This window comes from Nothoprocta perdicaria, unplaced genomic scaffold (assembly GCF_003342845.1).
Source record: "Nothoprocta perdicaria isolate Ctin4 unplaced genomic scaffold, notPer1 scaffold_288, whole genome shotgun sequence".
Lineage (NCBI taxonomy): Eukaryota > Metazoa > Chordata > Aves > Tinamiformes > Tinamidae > Nothoprocta > Nothoprocta perdicaria.
In genome coordinates, this window is record NW_020455519.1 from 680,005 (window position 1) to 697,567 (window position 17,563).

At 62.3% G+C, this 17,563-nt stretch overlaps 1 protein-coding gene across 1 annotated transcript in view; it reads right to left on the reverse strand.

Annotated features, from left to right (window-relative positions):
- PDE2A (phosphodiesterase 2A) overlaps positions 1 to 17,563 on the reverse strand; it is a 48,738-nt gene that overhangs the window by 20,628 nt on the left and 10,547 nt on the right. The window contains exon 2 of the mRNA XM_026041568.1: positions 9,067 to 9,127. Within this exon, the coding sequence (XP_025897353.1) occupies positions 9,067 to 9,127 (61 nt within the window). The remainder of the gene's footprint in view (positions 1 to 9,066; positions 9,128 to 17,563) is intronic.

Sequence of the window (17,563 nt, forward strand, 5' to 3'; positions counted from 1 at the left end):
GCAGACATGGGTGCAGGGTGCATGCAGCAGCTCCAGGTGTCTTTTCGGACACAGGTGCATGATGCATGCAGCAGCTCCAGGTGTCCTTTTGGACATGGGTGCAGGGTGCATGCAGCAGCTCTGGAGGTCCATGTGAAAACAGGCACAGGATGTTTCCAGGTGTCCATGTGGACACGGGAGCAGCTGCATGCAGTAGCTCCAGGTGTCCACGTGGACACAGGTGCATGGTGCATGCAGCAGCTCTGGGTGTCCATGCAGACACGGGTGCAGGATGCACGCAGCAGCTCCAGGTGTCCATGTGGGCACAGATGCAATGACTCTCTGCACCAGTTGAGTCCAGGACCTGCCCTGTGACGATCCATCACAGCCACCTAGAGCAGAGCAGCAGCTCCCTGTCCCTCCAGAGCCCCTAAGGCAGGTCCCTGCTGTGACCCCCTCCAGACTGGCACCTATAGGAGGTCACTGAACAGACTCAGCACAGCCTGGCACATCCAGATGGGAAACACGGTGGAGATGCAGTTCACCACGATGTGAGCCGTTCCTGCACTCACTGGTGCACCAGGTGCAGAAAGCTGAGCCTTCTGCCGCAGGATGAACCAGACCCAGGAACGCCCACTCCTTGCTCCAGTCCCTCTCACCGACACCACCATCCATCCCCATGCCCACAAGCCCATGAGGTGCACCCATCTCAGGAGCTTTCCACGGGTTTGGGCTCCTCCTCAAGGGCTCTGCCCTTCCACGTGATGCTGGAAGGCTGCGTCCATCTCACGGATGTCCACCTCAAACCTCAGAAGAAACCACCATCCAGTGCCCACTCATTAATCTCCCAGTGACCACTCACCCCACATTAACCTCCACCGGAGCTCCCACCACGGCACGCGCTGATTAAAAGTGCTCCTGGAGAGCAAGGCGCAATTAAAGCCGCTCCCGGTGCACGCGTGCTTGCACGCTCCGCAGAGCGGCACAGCTGCAAACGCCCCGTTCCACCCCAAAAATCCCTCCTGGATGCAGCTGGGGCCGGCCACAAGCACCTCCCTGCTCCTCCTGTACCAATGCATCTCATCCTGCTCCAGTTTGGGCTGCATTTAGGGCATTTTAGGGATGCACCGGCTGGCAGGAGGCTCCGTGTTGCCGGCTCCGTGCCCAAATGGCACGTGGGGCGACGCCAAACGCCGCGGCTGGATCCGTGGCGATAGTTCAAACCGGAGCCGCTGGGTGATTAATGAGCCCATTCATCTCGTTAGAGTAAGCAAGGCGGCCGTGCCCGGCGCAGCGGCCACATCCCTGGGACCTCTGCAGCCGCAGGGGCTGAAAAGTCCCATTTTGGCCAAGTTCTGGGCTGAAAAAGGCCCATTTTGGCCAAGTTCTCATAGGAGAAAGCAAAAATCCCTCCCTGGAAGTCCGTGGGGCTCGAGCTGCCCAGCAAAACCTGAGGCCACCGGTGGTTTCTTCTTGCAGGGCTGCAATGCACCAGGACCTTGCAGCGAGCAAAGGGGCTGCCCCCGAGCAGTGCATGCCGGCTGCACCTCCAGGACTGCCTGGATGTTTACAAAACCCAGGAATCTCATCCCGCTCCGGAAATCTCGCCGGAAAGCTGCCTCGCACGCCGGTGGCGGAGGACGAGCACCTGGGTCCCGCGTCTCCCTGCATGGGTTTTCCCGGGATTGGGATGCTCCAAGGGCTCCATCTCCCTGCAAGGCGCTCTTGGCTTTTGCCCTTGTGATTTGTGCCCAATCCAGGGCCTTTCCTGGGGGAGCAGAGCCCAAGGAGACAGAGAAAGAGCCTAGATGGAAGAGCACAGCGTTCCTGACTCCACGTCGCCCTTCCCAACCTGACAGCTTGCTCCGTCACAGGCACCTGCCCCTCCATCTCGGATGGATCCGCCCGGGAAAGACGCGAGGGAAATTACCTAAATGAATTCCCTAAACGCATTAGGCAAAGTGCATTAGCCCCGGCGTGAACGATGCCGGCGGCGATGGGAAGGGACRCGGGTTGCTCCGCATGGAGCTAAGGAGCCCCGACCGGATTAGGGTGGCATGCATGCCAAGGAAGCAGGATGCCATGGGACAGGCTCTTCCCAGGCACAGCAAAGCACCTCAGCCCCGCGTCCAAACCCCACCATGTGCTCGGGTGCCAACAAACCGGGAKTTACAGCTGGGAAGAGGAGGCCGGCTCCCGGGAAAAGCGCTTTTCCCATGGGAGCCGGCGCGGGCTCTGCCCGGGGTGAACGCCGGCCGCGCTCGCAGCCGGAGCTTGTTTGGCTTCAGCTCCAGCTCTGGCTCTTGTTACGCTCTGGGCTGACAGGCACGAGCAAATCCCATCTGTATCCGCGCCGGCGGCTGCGAGCCAGCGCGTCGAGCCCTTTCCCTGCCCCTCGCCCCTTGGATCTTGCATCCGTGCGGATGCTGCAGGGATGCAGGCAGCCCTGGTCACCCACCGGTCCCCTTCCTCCCCGGGAACTTCTCCTCTTCTTCCTCGCTGCTTTTTGCAGCAGATGCATCACCGGGGTGCCCCGAGGGCGCGCGAGGGGACCTGTCCCCATCGCCGGCGCCTGGCGAGGCTGCCAGCTCAGGGGAGGATGCTCCCCCCTTCCCTGTGCACCGCAAGCTGCTGCCGGCGTTAAAAATATCCCCGGAGCTGTGAGTCATCCTCACCCGCAGCGGCTGCCGGGGGGCTGCCGGGGGGCCGGTGCTGCCCCCCGTCTYGGCACGGCCCGCGGTTAAATATAGATGGTAAATATAGCGAGGCCGAAGCACGCGCCCCATGGCCCCCTGCCCGCTGGGCCCAATCCTGCTGCTTCCATCCCCTGGGCTGCAAGAACCTGCAAGCCGAGGTCGTCCCGTAATTAGCTCATCTTTTATACGGGGATAATGACCACGGACGGGAAGGAAACACTTCTGGGATGGCTCTGCTCTCCTGATGTTGTTTTGCTCTGGGTCCTGCTGCAGGAGATGGATGAGGCGCTCAGCGCCGCTGGCAGCTGCGCGAGGGCAGCCGGCGGGCACGGCGTGCAGCTCTGGGCGTGCTGCGTGGCTCCGTGCACGGAGCACGGCTGCAGGCACGGCATGTGGCTCCGGGCACGGCATGCAGCTCGGGGAACGGTGCACGGCTTCAGGCACTGCATGCGGCTTTGAGCACAGTGCAAGKTTCTGGGAATGGTGCGTGGGTCTGTGCTTGGTGCAGGGCTCCAGGCACGGCATCCAGGTCGGGGTATGGTGCACAGTTCTGTGCACGGTGCACAGCTTCAAGCACAGCACACAGCTCTGAGCACAGTGCAAGGTTCTGGGAATGGTGCATGGGTCTGTGCTTGGTGCAGGGCTCCAGGTCTGGCATCCAGCTCTGGGTATGGTTCACGGTTCTGTGCATGGTGCACAGCTTCAAGCACAGCACACGGCTTTGAGCACAGTGCAAGGTTCTAGGAATGGTGCATGGGTCTGTGCATGGTGCATTGCTCTGGGTGCATGGCTCCAAGCACGGCATCCAGGTCGGGCTATGGTGCACAGTTCTGTGCACGGTGCATTGCTCTGTGCACGGTGCACGGTTCTGTGCACGGTGCACAGCTCTTGGTATGGTGCATGGTTCTGTGTGTGGTGCACGGCTTTAAGCACAGTATGCAGCTTTGAGCACAGTGCAAGGTTCTGGGAATGGTGCATGGCTCTGTGCTTGGTGCAGGGCTCCAGGTGTGGCATTCAGCACTGGGTATGGTGCACGGTTCTGTGCACGGTGCACAGCTGTGGGCACAGCAAATGGCTCCAGGCATGGGGCATTGCTCTGGGCATGCTGCATGGCTCTGTGCATGRTGTGAAGCTCTGGGAATGCTGCGTGGGTTTTTGCACCATGCACAACTCCAGGCACAGTGCACGGCTCTGGGCCCAGGATGGAGCTCCAGGTACAACATGCAGCTCTGGGCATGGCACTGTGCATGGTGCATGGTTCTGGGCACGGTGCATGGGTTTTTGCACAGTGCAAACTCCAGGCACAGCATGTGGCTCTGGGCATAGCATGCAGCTCCATGCACAGCATGCAGCTCCAGGCACGGTGCTGGGCATGGTGCATGGTTCTGGGCACGGTGCATGGGTTTTTGCACAGTGCAAACTCCAGGCACAGCATGTGGCTCTGGTCATGGTGCTGTGCATGGTGCATGGTTCTGGGCATGGCAGGTGACTCCAGGCACAGCATGCAGCTCCATGCACGGTGCAAAGTTTCAAGCATGTCACACAGCTCCAAGCACAGTGCAATGCTCCAGGTGCAGCCCGCAGCTCCGGGCACAGCTCACAGCTCCAGGGATGCAGCTCACAAGGCATTTGGGAATTGCACATGCAAGGGAATGGTCAGCGGGAGCAAAACCCAGGCTGCAAGCAACGCCTCAAATGCAGATCCGAGGGCTCCTGAAGAGCAGAAGGCTCCAGGAGGGAACATATCCAGAGAGCAAACCCCCAAAGAGGAAGCTCTGGGGTGGGAGAAAGTGGCAGCCCGGTGTCCCGGCCAGCGGTGCCACGTGCGCCCGGCGCTTGCCCCTTCCCGCGTGGAGATCCAGGGCGGATCAGATTGGATCGGGGCGGAGGGAGCCCGAGTCAAGGCCGCTTCCTGTTGATGTGCTCCGGCCGCAGGCCGAGCGGCGCTGGGGCGGCCGGCGGCCTCGTCAAGGATTTCCCGTCCGCGGGGACACGGYGGCCTCGGCGGAGGCGCGGGCCGGGCTGGCAGCGCCGCGGGGCCGCTGCCAAGCGCTCCCGGCCGGCGGGAAGCCAGGGAAGGAAGTTGTTAGGCCGGTGGTAAACAAACGGCGAGGAGCGGATAAATGGCTTGGCACGGGGCTGCCGGGGACGGGGGGTGCCCGTGTCGGCGCTGCTGCTTGTGCCGGCGGTGTTCCCAATGCCACTGGAAGTTCTTGTGCCGGTGGCATTGCCATTGGCATTGTCTTTGGCATTGGCACTTTCCATGCCATTGGAAGTTCTTGTGCCGATGGCATTCCCTTNTTTCCATGCCATTGGAAGTTCTTGTGCCGATGGCATTCCCTTCGGCATTGCCCATGCCACTGGCATTTTCCATGCCATTGGAATTTCTTGTCCCAGTGGCATTGCCTTTAGCATTGGCGTTGCCCATGCCACTGGCATTTTCCATGCCACTGGAATTTCTTGTGCCGGTGGCATTGCTTTCGGCATTGGCATTTTCCATGCCACTGGAATTTCTTGTGCCGATGGCATTCCCTTTGGCATTGCCCATGCCAGTGGCATTTTCCATGCCATTGGAATTTCTTGTCCCGGTGGCATTGCCTTTGGCATTGCCCATGTTGGTGGCATTGCCTCCACACTGCTGGCACAGTCACTGCACTGGTACCACAGCCCATGCTGGTGGCACTGTCTGTGCCACCGGCACTGTGCATGCCACAGGCATTTCTCGTGCCAGTGGCATTTGCAGAGCACCTGATGGTGACACTGCCCCTGCCAATGACATTCCTTGTGCTGGTGGCATTGCCCATGCTAGCGGCTTTGGCATCACCCATGCCAGTGGTATGCCCCTTGCTGGTGACACTGTGTTGGTGACACTGCCCATGCCATCAGTGTTGGCCTTGCCAGCGGCATCACTCAAGTGGTGGCATCTCCCTTGCTGGTGACACTGTGCCCGTGACACTTTCCTTGCTGGTGGCATTTCTCATGCTGGTGACGCTGCCCATGCCATTCACATTGACATTGACATTGCCCATGCCAGCCGCACTGCCCGTGGCATTGGCATCCCTCATGCTGGTGACATCTCCCACGCTGGTGACCCCGTCCCTGCTGGCATCCATTCCCATTGCACTGATACCCATTGCTCCAGGGTGCCCAATCTAGGATCCAGCAGCGCCTGGAGCGGGTGCCCCCAGCCGTGCCCCATCCAGTGCCATTCCCTGAGCTCCTGCCACCCTCCTCCGGACGCAGCGGCTGCAAAAACGCCCCGTTATTATTAGCAGCCTCGGATGCCTTCGCCCGGGGCCGTGGGGATATTTATAGCAGCAAGGAGCCCAGCTGCCACAAATCCCCGCTCCAAGTGTCACAGCGGGGACCCGGCTCCRGCCGCTGGCACAGGGAAACAGGGACACATCCCCATTGCAATGTGCCGAGTCGGGATGCAATTCCCAGCACCCGGCGGGGAAGGGAGCCGGCGTTCTCACGTCGGGGCTAATGCAATCTGCGCGGTGATTAGGGAGCTCGTTCCTCGGCCTTCGGATGGAGCTGGGAAAATTGAATTCCCGGCCATCTGCGGCTGGGGAGGAATTCAATTTGGGAGATGCTCGCAGGAGCCGGCGCTGCAGGGCCGCGCCGCCGGCACCCGCCGCCCCTGCTCGCTGGGCACGGGAAAACTGCAGCTTTGCACAAAGCAAAGAGGGATGGGGCCGGCACCCTGGCCAAATCCCAAGGAACAGCCCTGGAAAAGCGACCAGCAGCGGCCCGGATCACCCTCCCTGCACCCAGATGGTTGGAGCCGGGCAAGACGGGGTGGAAGGAGGCTCGTTCCGGCCTGGGCGCGCGGGGCTCATTAGCCCGTTGCTGCGAGGGCAGCATCGTTGCTAGGATCTCCATCTGCACCCGGCATCTCCCGGGCTCCGTTCACGGCTCGGTGCCCGGACGGGCTCCTTGCGAGCCGCTCTTTGCCAGGCGCCARCCTCCCAATGGCTCTTTCGGGCTCYGGCGATGCCCAAGCGGATGCAAGGAAAATATCCCTTGGGAGCAGACGCTGCAGCTGGTCCCTCCATGCCCCCCATCCGGAGCAGCCCTCAGGGATGCTGCAAACTTTGGGATAAAACGATGCAATGGGAAGGGGAGGCCGGTTTGGATCTTTTGGGGGAGGTTTGAGGATAATCTGGACTCCCAAGGCGGGTGCATCCGCACTCCAGCCGTGCCAATCTACAGCACACCAGGCACCCAGCTCTGCTCCCAACGCAGCCCAGCAAGGTGCCCGGCACCAGACCTGGCTCCTGCAGGGGTTTTAATCACTGTGTTTAGGAGAGCAGACGACAGCGATTACAGAAAGAGGAGCCTTGGCTCATCCTGCCATTCATCCCTCCACTCATCCCTCCATCCATCCACAGGGATAGAGCAGGGAGGGCGACACATTAACACCTTCCTGACCACCCCTGGGACCAGAGGGTCCCTGCCGTGCCCTGGATCTCCTTGTGCACTGGCCTGCATTACATTTAGGTGCAAGAAGGACAGATGCATCTGCAGGGACCTGCTCGACCCAAGGGGCAATGAGAAAATCCACCCTCTAGCCATGGGACAGCTCCCACATTCCCACTGTTCCTGGTTGCTCGGTGCCTGGAGGAACGTGGTAGCTCCAGTGCAATCAACCCTTGGGTGCCTAGATCCAGCCCTGAAACCACTCATCCACCAGCAGAGCTGGTTGGAGGCTAAGAGCAACGAGCAGTGCCCAGAGGGAGGGTTTTTAGGTCCCCAAATTCCCTTTTTAGGTCTTTTTTTCCGGATCCTCAAGCCCCAACYGACCACCATAGGGAGGCTGCAAACTGGGCTCCAAATCCCCAGTCCCTCCGACCGCACTCCCTGGGGCATCACCCCRCTGTCCCAGTCCAAGGACATTGCTGGGATGGGCTAGCAGGTCCTGGGGGACCCTGATGCATCCCACTCCACAAGCAARGAGCAGCACCAGCAACCCCAACCTGCTCAAAGGGCTCCAAGGCCCCGGCCGGCCGCCGCTCAGTTCCTTTCTCCCTGTCAGCAACTCTCGGTTATTTCCCGTCCAGCCTTTCCTTCCCCTCTCTGCCCCATGGAAAACGCACGGATCCCTGCCGTGCTCCGCGCGCCTGCGCTCCCGCACATTCCCTTCCCGACCCCAATGGGCACCGCTGCATGGACAGGTCACTCYACAGGAACGAATTCCAATTTTCCCAGATTTCTGGCATGTCCGAGGGCACGGGGAGTCRAGCAGGCGCTTCACCACCAGCCAGGGTGCATCCTGCCCCTGTGCATGGCAGCAAATCACACCGGGGAGGAAGAGCGCRGCTCTCGGGCACCCTTGGGTGCCTTGCTCCCCCTGCCCAAACCTCGCTGCTCCCCACACCACACGGATGGCAGGAGCTGGAGAGGGGGAGCAGAGAGTTGGGGACCCCCCCACGCTGGCACCGCCAGCCATATGGGACCCGACACTCTTGGCACCCCATACACWGCACCTCCAAAACACCAGCAGCGCTGGGTGCTTGAGACCCTCATGTCCCTTGTCACCCCCAAGCCCTCAACACTCCTGAACACACAGGACCCCCCAACTGTGGCAGYCCATTTGCAAGGGGTCCTCCGATCCTCTGCAACACCAAACACACGGGACCCTCGCGTTCCTGGCGCCACGCATGCACGGGACCCCCGAGCCCCCCGCACCCCAGACACACGGGACCCTCAGCACCCCCACATCAGCCTGCCCCCCCCCCGAACCCCAGCCTCTCCCCACGGCGYGGCGGGCGCTTACGCTGTCATGCAGGGTGCCCATGGCGCGGCTGCGGGACCGGGACCGGGGCCGGGACCGGGACCGCCCGCCCGGCCAGCCCATTTCCTCCGGCTGCAGAATCCGCGGCCCCCCCCGCTCCGGGCGGACACGGAGGGGCCGAGCCGCCCCTTTGCCCACCCCCCCGGCCCGCGGCGGGGCCAGCGCTTCTCCCGTCGGGGCTGCGATCCGGGCCGGGCCCCCGATGCAGCGGGGTCCCCCAAAACCCCCCCGGGGGTCGCAGGCTGGGGGGGGGAACCGGAGCCCGCAGCCCCGTGCTGAGCCCCGCGCACGGCACCCGCGGCCGGCGCTGCAAAGCGGGAGCTCCCGGCGCCCCTGGTCGTTATAGGTGGCCCTGGACAAGACCCCCTCTCCCACCGCCGAGTCGCCTCGTCCGGCTCCGGCCGCTCTGTGCCTCAGTTTCCCCGCCGGGCTGCCGAGCCGGCCGCTCCCCGCACGTTAAACCGGGGTGCCCAAAACGCCCACCCCACCCTGGGGCAGTGCAACGAGTGGGCTCAGCCACACGGCCCCACTCCCCTATCCCACCCGGAGGACCAAAGCAGACCCGGGAGGTGGGGGGGTCGCCGCCGTCCCTACCTGTAGCGCCTCGGAGCCGGGCGCGGAGTCCTCCGCCTTCAAGACGACCTGCTGGCCCCGTCTGAAAAATTGAACGAGGGCGGTGAGGAGATGCTGCAGCACCAGCACCATGCCGCCGCCCGGCCCGCTGCCCCCGGCCCCGCTGCCCCGGCACGCCGCGGCGCCGGCACGAAGGCTCGGGTCCGGGTCGGGTCCGGCTCGGCGTGGGTCCGGCTCGGCTCGGGTCCAGCTCGGGTCCGGCTCGGCTCGGGTCCGACTCGGGTCCGGCTCGAGTCCGGCTCGGCTCGGCTCAGGTCCCGGTCTGGTTCGGGTCTGGCTCGGCTCGGGTCCGGCTCGGCCCGAGTCTGGCTCGGGTCCGACTTGGGTCCGGCTCGAGTCCGGCTCGGCTCGGCTCAGGTGCCACTCTGCTCGAGTCCGGCTCAGCTCGGGTCTGTCTCGGGTCCGGCTCAGCTCGGGTCCGGCTCGGCTGAGCTCGGGTCCGGATCGGCTCGGCTCCCGCTCGGCTCGAGTCCGGCTCAGCCCGAGTCTGGCTCGGGTCCGGCTCGGGTCCGGCTCGGCTCAGCTCGGCGCGGCGCGGCCGGGCTGCCCGCCCCCGGGCAGGGGGGCCCCGGGCCGGCGCTCCCCGCCCCGCTCCGCCCTGCGCTCCGCTCCGCTCCGCACCTGCTGCGCGCAGCGCGGGGCAGCGGCTGCGCAGGGTCCCCAAGGGCCCCCTCCAGGAAGGGGGGGCAGGGACCCCGGCATAGGGGTGTCCCCTCGTGTAGGGCAGGCAATGGGGCGGGGGTCCCGTTATGGGGCAAGGGGTGGGGCAGCGTCCCCTGGTATCGAGTGGCTGGGGGGGGCAGGGTCTCCTGGTATGGGACAGGGCATGGGGCATTGCCCCCTGGTATGGGGCAGGGGGTGGGATTGTGTCTCCTGGTATGGGGCAGGGGGTGGGACTGTCCCCTGATATGGGGCAGGGCGGGGGGACAGTGTTCCCTGGTATGGGGCAGGTAGGTGTCCCTACCATGGGGCAGGCAATGGGGCATCGAGCTCTGGTATTGGAGAGGGGATAGGGCAGGGCCCCCTGGTATGGGGCTGTGCCCCCTGATATGGGACAAGGGATGGGGCAGGGCCCCTGGTATGGGGCTATGCCCCCTAATATGGGACAAGGGATGGGGCAGGGCCCCTGGTATGGGGCTGTGTCCCCTGGTACGGGACAGGCAGGGTGGCAGTGTCCTGGATATAGAATGGGGGAGGAGGCAGTGCCCCCCTCCCCAATCCAGTGCCCCACAGCTACGGGATTGGGGTCCAGGCAGTGTCTACAGTGAGGGAGGGAGTTGAGCCCATTCCAAGGGGTCTGGGGGTGTCCCAGTCCTATGGAAGGGATGTGCTGGGTGTGGGTGACAACCCCTCGAACGCTCACACATCCTCACGACCCTGAGCCTTAGCTGGTGACACAGCTAGTGACATAGGAGGTCTCGGTGGCCCCTGCCCAACACAGCACCCCATGACAAGGTATCCATCACACCATCCCACCCCAGGAACCCCCTGTGCTGGGCTCCTTGCTAGGTTTCATCTCCCCCTCTCTCAGCCCCCGTGTGCCCCCACCCACCTTGGTCCCACTTGGGAAGTCCCCCCCACCCATAGCACATCGCTCCCCATCCCTCTCTCTGCAAGGTCTATCCTGCGTCTCTTCCCTCCAAACCACTTTTCCATGTGTTTTGGCTGGATGTGGGATAATTTTTCCAGTGCTTCCCATGGAGGAAGGCCCATTATCTTCCTCCTATCCCATCAAAGTCCTGGCACTCCCACTGTCTCCCAGTCATGGTTAATCCTACATCCTGCCAGAATCCTGGGGGGGGGAGGGGAAGGGGGACAATTCAGGGCTGCCCCCATGCAACAGCTCTGCAGCACCAAGCAACTGCCGTGGTACTGATGGGGGAAACTGAGGCACCCAAGGGTCCTGGTGTGACTGGACCTCCGGAGAAGTGCAGGGACCACGCAGGGAAGCTGATGCCAGGTGATGCCGTGTCATGCCATGGTGCTGCCCCATGCACTGGTGCTGCTGCCCGCACCCTTGTCCATGCACTCTGCACCCCAAGCCTTGCAACCCTGCACCCCAAGCCTTGCAACCCTGCACCCCATACCCAGCACCTTGCACCCTCATCTGTGCAGTCTGAACCTTGCACCCCTGCAGCCTGCACCCCTCACCTTGCACCCTGCACCATGCACTCCTCATTTTGCACCCTTTCACCCCTCACTTCGCACCCCTACCCACATCTTGCACCCCAAATCCCACATCCCACCCCCTGCACTCCTGCACCCCATTCCCCGAATCCCACAGCTCTGCCCCCTTCACCTCTCCACTCCGCACCCTGCACCCTGCACCCTGCACCCCCCCCTTACACGTTACACCCCTGCACCCATCACCGTGCACCCTGCACCTTGCACCCCACGTCCCGCACCCGCCCGCCTCCTCGCACCCCGCACCCATTCCCTGCATCCTGCATCCCGAGCGTGCCCCGGCCCGCGGAGCGCCGAGGACACCTAGTGGCCAGCGGGTCCCAGCGGGGGGGGTCCGGGGGGGAGGTCCCTGCCCCACATCAGCCCCGGGACCACGGGGCTCTGCAGCAATGAGGGGTCCCTCCCCTGGGTGAGCACAACCCTTATGAGACACCAGAGAAGCTACAACGCCCCTGTTTCTCCCATCCATGCTCCTTGCTCTCAGGAAATTTGGGCCTAGAGGGATATGTGGGAGCAGTAGGAGGCTGCTCACGTGTTCCTCGTCTTGCATCCTGCATCCCTCATCCTGCATCCTGCATCCCGCATCCCGCATCCCATCCCCTTTCGCATCTGCTCCCATCCCCAAGCAGTCCGGTGCGCTGCCCTTTCCCCCCATGGAGCCGGGTTTGTGCAGGAGGTCGGATGCTCTCCCGCCCTCCCTCGCTCCTGGGGAAAAGCCTTTGGAAAAGCTCCGGCCTCGCTTTTCCCAGCTCCCAAGCAGGCACAGCGCTCCAGGCCCCAATTCCATGCTGGTGCCGCTGCCCACTTGGGATCCAAGTGGTGTGGAGAAGTGCATGACCATCCAGCGCCTTTATCCATCCCTTGCCCACCCTGTATCCATCCTTTATCCATGCCTGGATTCGTTCTGCAGCCCACAGCGGATACGGGGGCTCCGCGGGGAGCCGGCAGCGCTGGAGCGCTGCCAGGCGCCGGCAGCCGCGCTGCGCCCGGCCGCTCTTTCCTCGCATGCACAGGAGCAAAGTTCACCGGGGCTAGTAAATATTAACCCTTATTTAACGCCCGGGCGCCGCGTGTCCCGCTGCATTGAACAGCCAGGGGGTTTCCAAGGGCCCCTTTGCATCCTGCCCCAGAGCAGCATTCCCACTGGGGACACTGGGGACACTGGTGGGCCACGCTGCTTGGTGCATCGCCCCGTTGCGGCGCTCGGAGCAGAGCCAGTGGTGGCCCCGGGGACGCAGAGGCTAATCGAGCTGCATCAGCGGATAACGAGAGGCGTTACATCCCCGGAGCTGCTAATCCGGACTATTCCGCCAGCTGGAAATTCAGGTGGAAAGCAATCCAGCTGCTCTCCCACTAATCCGCTCGGGTGGCCGGGGGGGCCGTTCCCGGCTCCTGCCAGCTGCGGAGCTTCTCCCTGCAGCGGGACGTCGCCCTGTGCTGGATGCGGATGTGTGTCCGTTGCTCATCCGTGCGGCAACGGCTCCTCCGCCCTGCATGGGGCAATAAACGCGCCCTGCCCAGCCCTGCCAACCTGCTGCAGTTTATTATGTAGTGGCACACGCGTGTGTGCATGTTTGTGTGCATAGGTGTGACTGCATGTGTGTTCATGTGAGTGTTTGCATGCACGGGGTGGGCTTGCACGTGCATGGTTGCACACGGAGGGGGTTTGCATGAGGGTTTGCATGCATGGAGGTGGTGCATGCATGGAGGTGGTGCATGCACGGGGGTTCGTGCAAATATGAGGTGCATGCACTGGGGGGGTGTGTGCATAGCGGGGTTGCATGCATGTAAGGAGCTGAATGCATGGAGTGTGTGCATGCACGGTGCGTTTGCATACATGGGGTGGTGCATGCATGTTTGGAATGGGTATGCATGCGTGCAAGTGAATTGGGTGTGCAAGTTGCACGTGGCAGGAGCCTGTGTGGGTGCACGGCTGCACAACGGAGCTGCTGCACTGGTCCAACCATGCACCAAGGGGCAGCGCTAGGACCCCGAGCTGCACCGACCCTCAAGTTTTAGCTCTTGGGAGACTCCAAGGCCCCCTTCCCTTCCTTGCTCGCTGCACATTGCTGCCAGCAGCACTGCTAGCACATGGAAACCATGGAAATACCAGCGTGTTGGCTCTGTACAAACGCTTCCTCCAGACCTCTGACTGTGCAAAATGAGGAGAAACACCTGAAATAAACCACGAGGTTTCTAGAGAACAGGGGGATGCACCGTGAGCACGAGCAGCCAGTGCTGCAGCGTCAGCAGCAGCGCCCTGTGGGCCCAGGGAGCGATTCCCGACACTTAATTCATTCCGGAAACACGGAGCTAATCCCGTGTTGAAATCTAAATCCAGCCTCACCAGACAGCTCCGTCCCCATGGGATGAGCAAAGCTCCGATCCATTAAACTCCTTTCCTTGGAACTAAGGAGATGGTTTGCATGGGAACAGGGCCAGTGGATGGACCAGGATTGGCTCCTACCAGGGCACTTAGGGCTGGGAATTCGTCTTGGCTGCAGTCCGGATTTGCACATGAGATCCCATGCGCAAATCCCATGGGATTGAGCACAGGAGCATGGGGTGCTTGGCTCCCTGTTGGGATTTAAGCTCTTCCTGCTCCAGCCCTGTCTGCACCAGCCCCGTTGCTGCACACACGGTGGGATGAGAGGCAGGATGTGGCCAGGGGCACAGCAAGCATCCGGAAGGACCGTGTGTATCCAGAGGGAATGTGGGGATCTGGGAGACATGGTGCATCTGGGGCACATGGTGCACCCAAGGAGCCACCATGCATCCGAACAGACTGCGTGTATCCAGAGGGACCGGGAGTATCCAGAGGGATCATGTGCATCCGGAGGGACCATGCGTATCCGGAGCGACAGCATGTGTCTGGAAGGACAGCATGTGTCCAGAGGGACAGCACGCATCCGGCGGGACAGCTTGCATCCACGGCGATGGCATGTGTCCATGGGGACAGCACGGGTCCCCAGGGACYGTTTGCACGCAGCGAGGACGCGGCTGCATCCGGAGGAGCCGCGCGTTCCTGCGGAGCCCGCTGGCATCCCGAGCATCGCGCCCGAGCGAGGCCGGTGCACGCGGAGGCTGCGCGTCCCTGAGCCAGCTGCACCGGGACTCCGCGCAATGCTGTGACTCAGTTTCCCCCAAAGCCCTACATAACATTTGCACAGGGTGATTTGACAGCTCTGGTTGTTTTTTGCCTCACTGGGAGCCTTTTTTTTCCCACTTTATCACTGCAAATTTATTTTCTGATACACGGCACAGACTAAAGAAAGCATCCAGCCTCCGAGTGCAGGGACAAAGAAGTGGGGTCGGTTCTGTYATCTTTGGAAACTCTCCTTGGAATTCTATCACAGGCCCTGCCATATCCCAGCCTCTGTGCTCAYGGGTGTCCCCGTGCATGTCCTCAAGTCCCGTCCACCTCTGCTTGATGTTGCCTCCATGCTCTAGGCTGGTCCTAATGCCCTGTACAGAGGAGAAGGGGGAATGGAGACATCAAACCTTGGAAGGGAAAGGTTGGAACAGCAGCAGCTGGAAAGGAATATGGCTCAGCACCAGATGCAAATCACCTGGCAGCCAGCTCAGCACCCAGGGGAGGAGCGATGCTCTGAAAAGCAGAGCTGAGCTAAACTGCTCCTGAGCCCTGATCGCAGCAAACGCTGAGCTCCAGGGCTGGGGATGCTCAAAGCCCCAGTGCTGGGGATGCTCTAAGTGCTGGTGCTGGGGATGCTTTGAGCCCTGGTGCTGGRGATGCTCTGAGCCCTGGTGCTGGAGATGCTCTGAGCTCTGGTGCTGGGGATGCTCTAAGTGCTGGTGCTGGGTTTGCTCCTAGTCCTGATGCTGAGTTTGCTCCTAGGTCCAGTGTTGGGGATGCTCTGAGTGCTGGGACTGGGGATGCTCTGAACCCTGGTGCTGGGGATGCTCTGAACCCCAGTGTTGGGGATGCTCTGGACCCCAGTGCTGCAGATACTCTGAACTCCGGTGCTGGGGATGCTCTGGACCCCAGTGCTGCAGATACTCTGAACTCCGGTGCTGGGGATGCTCTAAGTGCTGGTGCTGGGAATGGGGATGCTCCAAGCTCTGGTGCTGGGGATGCTCTGAACCCCAGTGCTGGGGATGCTCTGAGTGCTGGTGCTGGGGATGCTCTGAGCCCAAATGCTGGGGATGCTCTGAACCCCAGTGCTGGGGATGCAGTCCTGGTATTGGGGATGCTCTGAGCCCTGGTGCTGTGTTTGCCCTGAGCCCTGGTCCTGGGGATGCTCTGAGTGCTGGTGCTGGGGATGCTTTGAGCCTTCGTGCTGGGGATACTCTGAACACTGGTGCTGCGGATGCTCTGGGCCCAAATGCTGGGGATGCTCTGAACTCCGGTGCTGGCGATGCAGCCCTGGTGCTGGGAATGCTCTGAGCTCTGATACTGGGAATGCTCTGAGCTCTGGTGCTGGGGATGCTCTGAACCCCAGGGCTGGGGATGCTCAAAGCCCTGGTGGGGAGGATGCTCTAAGCTCTGCTTCTGGGGATGCTCTGAGTGCTGGGACCGGGGATGCTCTGAACCCCAGGGCTGSGTTTGCTCCTAGCCCTGGTGCTGGGGATGCTCTGARCCCCAAACACACAGATTGATGGCCCCGACTGAATCTCAGACACCCCTTCACCCTCTCAACACCCCCCACCCTGGCCAGCAGGGCCCCCACACCCCTCCRCGCATCCTCCCCTTGTCCCCAGGCTCCTCGGGTCCTTCCATCCAACAACTGCTGCGTCCCTTGGGCTCTCACCGCCCTCCTCGTGTCCGCACGAGGGCTCTTGGCGAGACACCGCAGCCGCCTGGGGACAGTCCCCGCCAACAACGCGCTGCCTCTGCTCCATTAGTGCCCATCACGGGGGGGAACCGTCGCCCCCAGGCCAGGCTGCCGGCTGCGATCGATGGATATCGACCCGCTGGCAGAAAACGGCCCGATACTGATTTATGCCCGGGGCAGAGGGACTGCAAGAGCCCGTGATGCATTCCTGCTTGGAGGATTTGGGGAGGGAAAAAAACCACTCGCTGCCTTTTCCCACAGTTGTCCCCAGCGTTTTTGCCCTCTCTGGACAAATCCCCATTCAGATCCTTTCCTTTTCCATCGTCTTTCCAGCCGGCGGAGCGCTGCCGGCAGCRGCACCTGCCCGCTCCAATTCCCACTCATTAGCTGCCTTTTGTTAACGACGCGGCCGCTCGCCAATTTAACCTGGATTAGAAGCGGATCGCGCGCTCGCTCTCCTTTCTTTTCTTCCCCCAATTAATTCGCTCATCGTTGCCATCTCCAAATTAATTCATCAGGTGCTCGTGGCAGGGGTGAGCTGCAGCCGGCACACGAGGCCGGCGTGTTCACAGCAGCTCCGGGAAGGGAACAAGGACAATTAGCCTGTGAGGAGCCACTCCGCGGGAAGCAGAGCAGGAATTACTGTCTGGAGAGCTGGCGGTGCAAAGTTGCAATGGGGAGAGGGGGGCTCCATGCCCAGGTACCCCGTCTCATCCCCATGGAGGTGACTGCAGCACCTGGAGGAGATGGAGCATGCATGGAGGAGATGTCGGGAGAGAAGGAGCTGGAGGTGGCTGAAGGGACACGGGGCGGCCAACGTGTTGGATGCTCCCACACCTGCAGGGTTTCTCCTCTCATCTCGCTGCTCCTGAGAGGTCTCCCTTTGCCCTGGCCATGGGCTCGGGCTGAGACCTCTGCTCGCCTCCGCTCTGCCGCTGGCAAGCGAGAAGTGTCAGCTCAGGGACGTGGCAGCTGCTGTGAGGAGCACAGCTGGCGCGGTGACAGCCACAGGAGCTTGGGAACGGCTCCACGGAGATGTCAGGTGACAGCAATGGGAAGGGAAGGAAGAGCGATGCCAGCGCGGAGCTTGTGTCACATTGGCACAGGGAATTAAGAGGCTCATGCCGAGGCTCTGCAGGCGAGATGCTCTTGCAGGCTGGGAGCAACCCTGGGGTTGGAGCTCAGAGAATGCCAGGAGCAGCGCTCAGAGCGTCCCCAGCACCAGGGCTAGGAGCAAACCCAGCACCAGGGCCCAGAGCATCCCCAGCACCAGAGCTCAGAGTGTCCCCAGCACCAGGGCTCAGAGCATCCCCTGTATCAGGGCCCAGAGCATTCCCAGCACTGGGGCTAGGAGTAAACCCAGCACCAGAACTAGGAGCATCCCCAGCACCAGAGCTCAGAGCATCCCCAGCACCAGGGCCCAGAGCATTCCCAGCACTGGGGCTAGGAGAACCTCCAGTACTTGGCTTCAGAGCATCCCC